Source organism: Metopolophium dirhodum, chromosome 6 (genome assembly GCF_019925205.1).
Source record: "Metopolophium dirhodum isolate CAU chromosome 6, ASM1992520v1, whole genome shotgun sequence".
NCBI lineage: Eukaryota > Metazoa > Arthropoda > Insecta > Hemiptera > Aphididae > Metopolophium > Metopolophium dirhodum.
The window spans coordinates 1,844,729-1,851,673 of record NC_083565.1 but is presented as its reverse complement, the minus strand read 5'-3'; the positions used below and the strand labels follow the sequence as shown (position 1 = coordinate 1,851,673).

At 39.8% G+C, this 6,945-nt stretch overlaps 1 protein-coding gene and 1 pseudogene across 1 annotated transcript; both read right to left on the bottom strand.

Annotated features, from left to right (window-relative positions):
* Positions 1–488: 488 nt before the first annotated feature.
* Positions 489–2,075, bottom strand: LOC132946607 (uncharacterized). The gene has a single exon (XM_061016657.1). The coding sequence runs from the start codon at positions 2,073–2,075 to the stop codon at positions 489–491; it is 1,587 nt and encodes a 528-aa protein (XP_060872640.1).
* Positions 2,076–5,509: 3,434 nt separating this feature from the next.
* Positions 5,510–5,909, bottom strand: LOC132946263 (uncharacterized; annotated as a pseudogene).
* Between the last annotated feature and the right edge of the window lie 1,036 nt (positions 5,910–6,945).

Below are 6,945 nucleotides of genomic sequence, written 5' to 3'. Positions count from 1 at the left end.
TGTCCGGTATCTCCCGTGTTAGGCCTCATTCAACAATAAAATACGACTTATAAATATAATAATCATAAAAATATAAAGTAATTAGTGTTCAAGACGAATGTACACATTAAATTATATTATTTGTTTTATTGTTATTACTTATGATTATGTACATTTTTTTTTATTTCTCACATTTTTATTTTTTATAACAATCAGAAAAAAATTTGACGGTATTCGAAGTAAAAATGTACATGTATAATTAATATTTACATATATTATGCTTCATTGTTTATTTGATAATATGAGCAAATTAACAATCATTATAATATTAAAGTTTTTCAACAAACCGAAAATTAAACAAAATGAATTTTAATAAATTATAAACTTAAATTTTGGATTGATGACACCAGTCAACATCTCTTTTTGCATCCCTCTTGTCTTCTAAACTCGTTGTCATCTCACAGATGTAATCGAGCGCACCATATGGCGGTATCAGTGTACATACCACACTATTTGCAACAGCAACAGCAGCATAACGTCCTCCCGAACTTGAGGAGCCGCCTCCCCACTGCCGATAAGAACGATCTACGACGACCTTGCCGGGGTTTTTCTGCTGCTGCTGACTTTGCTTGGACCGCTGTCGTCGCTGGCTCCAACCCATCGCCATCACTTTTGGCCACGGCTATAGGAACTATGGTCGTGCTTTCGGTTGCCTCGTCCGGAACAAAATCGTTAACATCAGCCAGTGCATCTAACAGCTGGATTCTAACCGGTGCCACGTAAGAATCAAGCTGTTCAGTCACCGCTGACTTTACTTGGGTCGTAGTCATCGCTGGCTCCAACCCGTCGCCATCACTTTTGTCCACGACTATAGGAACTATGGTCGTGCTTTCGGTTGCCTCGTCCGGAACAAAATCGTTAACATCAGCCAGTGCATCTAACAGCTGGATTCTAACCGGTGCCACGTAAGAATCAAGCTGTTCAGTCACCGCTGACTTTACTTGGGTCGTAGTCATCGCTGGCTCCAACCCGTCGCCATCACTTTTGTCCACGACTATAGGAACTATGGTCGTGCTTTCGGTTGCCTCGTCCGGAACAAAATCGTTAACATCAGCCAGTGCATCTAACAGCTGGATTCTAACCGGTGCCACGTAAGAATCAAGCTGTTCAGTCACCGCTGACTTTACTTGGATCGTAGTTGTCGCTGGCTCCAACCCGTCGCCATCACTTTTGGCCACGACTATAGGAACTATGGTCGTGCTTTCGGCTGCCTCGTCCGGAACAAAATCGTTAACATCAGCCAGTGCATCTAACAGCTGGATTCTAACCGGTGCCACGTAAGAATCAAGCTGTTCAGTCACTACACTTTTGATTTTTGTCGACGATATCTCAACAGCAGAAGACTCACATGGCTGTAGTTGTGTTTCCTCCGGTGCACTCGCGAGACACAACGGTAACGGCGGAAGGTGCTTTCCGTATTTTGTATCTGCATTTTTAATTTCTGACGAGACTTCGTCAAACTCTAGCAACTTGTCCAAGACACTCGGTATAATAATCCACGGTACAGCCATTTCCGACGATGTAACACTATCGTCGTCACGTGAAATAGAATTCGACTGTTCTTCATTCGGACACAGAGATAGGGGCGGTACATTTAACGACTTCTGAACGGCTGCCACCAGTAAGTCTTCGGTGAGCTCGTCCAACACCCTGAAATCCGCCGAAGTCAATGTCGTCCTCGTCGGTTGTTGATCACGGAGCTCACTGATAGCACATACAATTTTTGGCCTCACGGTCAGTGTAGGGTCGTCTACCGCGTCATCTTTCGTCGTGTATTTATTGTCGTCCACCATATATACGTTGTCTGTCGATGGATAATCGCACTCCTGCAAGATTCCAACAGGAGCTTCCAACAGTTCGTCATTTGGACACAGGGATAGTAGTGGTGCTAAATCTAACGTCCTCTGATCGGCCTCCACCTGCAATGTGGATGTCGTCGCCGACGGTTGTTGGTCACAGAGCTCAGTGGTACAGACAATTTTCGGCCCCACGGTCAGCGTAGGGTCGTCTGCCGTATATGCTCCGTCGTCTGCCATCATGTGAGTGTTGTCTTTCGACGGATATCCGCTATGGGTGCGGAACTCGTAATTCTGCGAATTTCCAACAGCCGGGTTATTCTGCACTCGTCCTGACGTAGTGACGTTGTTTTGCAAAACTTTTTTTTGATTTTTATAAGGTTGACTCCTCAGCGTTTTTTTTTTACCTCACGCAAGGTTATAGAAAAATTATTAAACAATAAGATATAAGTAATACATTCAAAAGTTGATTATTAAATTATATTTATGTTATAGAAAATAAAATAATTCGTTAAGCGGTTCGTTACGAAATATAAACTGATTCAAAATATGTAATCGGTCGTATGAATAAACATCCAAACGAATATTTCCATGACAACAAAATAATATAATATTGTTCAAAATTTAAAATATAATACACGGCCAATTTAATTCCAAAGACATTACATATGTAAATTTCAACATAATTAATATTAACATGAATACTTGTATTATACAAGTAATATAAGTGGAATACTTAAAAGCACCTTTATTGCACGTCACAATATTTTCAAAATATTTAGATTTATTTTATGCTATTCGCTACCACAAATCTATTAAAACCGTATGTTTGTATTGTATTTACTATTGACTAGGTAATAATAACATCTAGCAAGATCGTATAAAATAATATTATAATTTATAATATAGAAAATTAGTTTTTGTCAAGAGTTAGTTCAACCTGGTACTACTGATAGAAAAATAAATTACTTACAGAAATACCATATAGGTACCAATATACCTATAGTAAAATATGTTTAGGCTGACAGATCGTTTTAAAACAATGATTTATATAACCCCGATGGTATAATAGGTGGTTCAGAATAACCTGAAAATATGAAATATTTGATTGATGGTTTGAACATTTTTTTTCTTGTAAAAATGTTTGTTGTACCCTTACTTTTCCCCCAATTATTTTGAATATGTAGGTATTACTGCAAGGCTGGGCATTAACGAGTTAAAAGTTAAAATTAAGTTAAAACGTTAAGTGAATTTTAATTAAGTTAATTAACGCGTTACTTTTTTTTTCAAATTAACTTTTAACTTAATAAGTTACTTTTTTTCAAGATTAACAGGTAACACGTTAATCTTGAAAAAAAGTATCTATATTAAGTTAATTTTTGTTCGAAGAATAATGCAAATTTTTGAATGGGTTTTTGCTTTGATGTATCATTTTAAATTTCCCCAGTAATTTTCTTGAGCGTAAAGAAAAACTATCTAATAATCTATATTTTGTATCTAGAATTTTTTATTTTTGTAAATTAGCAAATTTTAAATTTAAACTAAGTTAAGTTACTGCGGCTATATATGATTTGCATGGACGCCCAAATTTTTTTAAATTTTTTTCCACTTAATGTCACGTTTTTGGCGGCAGTAAAGAACGTTGTCCGTGATCTGACGCAGTTGGATTGCATACCTGATGCCGTAACCCGGCCGTCCCACATTATCCACTATCCGACGAAGTAAGATTGCCTAACCGGATAACTGAGATGACTGACCTGCTAGACACCAAAACAATCGCGGCGGTTATATGTTTTTTTTACGAATTTCCGGCGGCATAACCCGGGCTACCACGTCGAACCTAAGGTGGTGGTCCTAACCTTATCACAGTTCCTTATCACCAGACCTTCTTATCACATACTAACCGGCTCGAGACCGACGACCAGACCAAAAGACCACTGCAGCTTCCGACATCGGTTAAAACTCTTCGCCAACTCGGGGGGTTTGGGGGTCTGTCAATCAAAAACTTTGTATTTATATTTAGGTAATGACAAAAAATTTCAAGTAAATTACATTTTTTATATATTCATATATTATTTTAATATCATGTGAGTTCAGAGAATAATTTATTTTGGAGGGAGGGAGGCTATGGGTAAACTTTTGAGAGTCCACTTCACTACTCCAGCCTCCTTAGTTGAGCATATGTTCATAATCTATATCCGTTGTTCATTATCATATAAATTATATGCAGATATTAGTTAAAACGTATAACTTATTGAGCAAGTATAACATTAATATCGTATACATACACAAATATATATAGTCATCTGGCTATAATTGAATAAACAACTTTTCCGTTTTAAATGCTAAAAACGAAATAATATAATATTAAATAATGCCATAATGTTATAAATAATAATAATATCTTGGACCATAGTAACAAGATTTGTTTATTTATATTTAAGTTTTAAAATTAATTATTCACAAAGCAATACCGGACGAACTTAGAGAGAAACGCTGGTTGAATTAGATAGAATCCTCGGTGAATGTCCAGGAACTGGAGTGGCGCCTGACTGAAATGGCGCCTATAAAATAACGAGACATACTGCACCGAGGACAAAGAGAGGACTAGCGGCGGGCTGTCGGACCTGGACGCCACGGGGCCGATCCTGAAGGAACGCGGTCGGCCTCCTCTGCGGTGACCGGGCCACGTTCTCGTTGGGCCACGGGGATGGCTTAGGGTTGGTGTACTACAACGTAATATGCGGCCGAACGGCCGGCGGCGGCAGAGGAGGAGGAGGAAGATGCGAGCTCGACGGCAGAGATGGGTAAAAAAAAATATGGCGTGCAGCGGTGGCACTTGCAGCAGCCGCAGAAGAGGATCAGGATCAGCGAGGACGAGTTTGGAGATCAGCCACCGCCGGAGGACTGCCGAAGGGATAATGCCACGGAAATGCTGCCCGCGTCCGGGAAACCGGCCCGCCCGTGAGCGAGGACGGTGTTCGTTCTGCTATGGTCGGGGCGGGCAAGCGGCCGGGCGAACGGGGGACTAGAAAGTCTCCTGCGGATGTCGAGGTGCATGTGCCAGAGTTGCAGGTGCCGGGACCGGGAGATGGTGACAACAGAGTTGAAGTTGAGGAAGAACAAACGGAGTGACGGTGAAACTGAACGGGGTAAGAATAGAGACGTGGCAGTTCCAAAAGAAGTGCGAAAATAAACAACACATAAAATGTATACATTACATCAAAATCCGACAAAAGCATTTATAGATCAGCCTAACCCATATCCAAGCTCCGAATCAAATATTAGCTATACTACCAATTACCAAACAGACAACATAATATATTATAACGTAAGTTTTAAGCATATTTATGAACTAAGAGTGTATTACGACTTATTACGACTTTTACCATATAACAATATGTCAAAAAATCGTCAAAATTGTTAATAACTTTTATAAAATTAATATTTCAGCATACCTACCAACGATTGACTGGTGAGCTTCCAAATAATATGCTCGCCGGAATTCTTGAATAAGTCATGTCGTGCTTCTTGGAACTGCCACCTCCGTCAACTTCTTACCTCCATTCAGTTTCATCGTCACGTCAAAAAGTTCCTCCTCCTCCTCCTCCTCATGTCACCATCACCGGGTCCGGCACGCACGGGCCGCACCTCGATCTGCGGCCGGAAGCTTTCTAGTCCGAACCGCCCAGCCGACCGCCTGCCGGACCCCAGAACGAACGCTCGGGCCGGTTTCGCAGAGGCTGGTGGCATTTCCGTGGTGGTGGTCCTCCGGCAAAGGCTGATTTCCAGACTCGCCCTCTGCTTGGTGGATCCTGATCCCGTGCAGGCTGCTGCTGCCGCCACTGCACGCCATATTAATCGCCGTCGAGCACCAGAGCATCCTCCTCTCGCTCCGCCCAGAGAACTGTCGGCTTGGATCGGACGCTTGTTGTAGTGCACCTCGTGCCGTCGTCGTGGCCCGACGAGAACCCCTGTGGGGGTGGCTCGGTAGCCGCCCGGCGTCCTGGTCCGACAGCCCGCCAAAAAATGTCCTCTCGTCGTCCTTGTGCAGTATGTCCATGAGCCGGACATTCCCTGATATCCAAAACCAGCGTTTCTACTCGATAGTTTGCCTTATTCGTCCATGCATTGTACAACATAAACAATAACAATAGAGTGTAAATCAGGAATTTGCGAAATAATTTCAAAAATTGTCTTAAAATACAAAATACAAAATAAATTAACTATAAAAAGCAATTCACGTACCTATAAAATGTAATTAAAAAGATCAAGTAAACTTTTAATAAAAAAATATTCATGCAATAGATTTATTCATTTATTTTAAGAAAAATTTAAAAACAGGCCTTTAAAATTAGTAATTACTTTTTCAAAAATGTTTAATGTTACATTATTTTATTCCAAAGTTTAAGTTCACTAAATAAAGTAAACAATGATACGATACAATATATTCGTCATGAAATATAGCCAGTATATTATGTATAATGACCATGGACTATTAATTAATACAAGTAGGTATACGTCTTATCATATGTGCTGCAATCACGTGGCCTACAAGTTGCAACTAAAATCTGACGTTATTTTATTTTTATTCTTCCCGTTCTGATTTAGCTATTAGTTTTGGTCAGTAAGTATAGGGACATGGGTTAAATTGGATCATAGGTATTGCAGTGTTGTACAAAAAATGGCTCTGAGTTATTTCCCATTTCCCACAATATTTAAATTTTCATTTTTGCACTAATTATCGGCTATCACATAGCGTTTTCATTATTTGTGAATATTCGTCCGGATCCTATTTTCGGTTTTTTTTTTTTATCCTCGTAAAATCTCCACTATCGCAGCACTGCATTGTAGGAGTTCAAGTAGATGCCTTTATAGATCCACCAAGAACTAAAAAATAAGCGCGCCTATGCTCTCGACAAGGATTGTAGTGTTGTACACTATTATTATTATAATATCGTTAATTCTAATAATCCTATATGAATAAGCACGGGACGCCTTTGAATAAAGGCTCAATAACGCACATGCATGTCAGTTTGCATATTAAATAACTTAGTGTAACGTTATTGACAGAAAGAGGGTCTCTATATAGGTAAACATAAAATTGAAA

Bases quoted from the DNA above. Each gene is read 5' to 3' on its own strand.
- LOC132946607 (XM_061016657.1), bottom strand. From the start codon at position 2,075: ATGGCAGACGACGGAGCATATACGGCAGACGACCCTACGCTGACCGTG.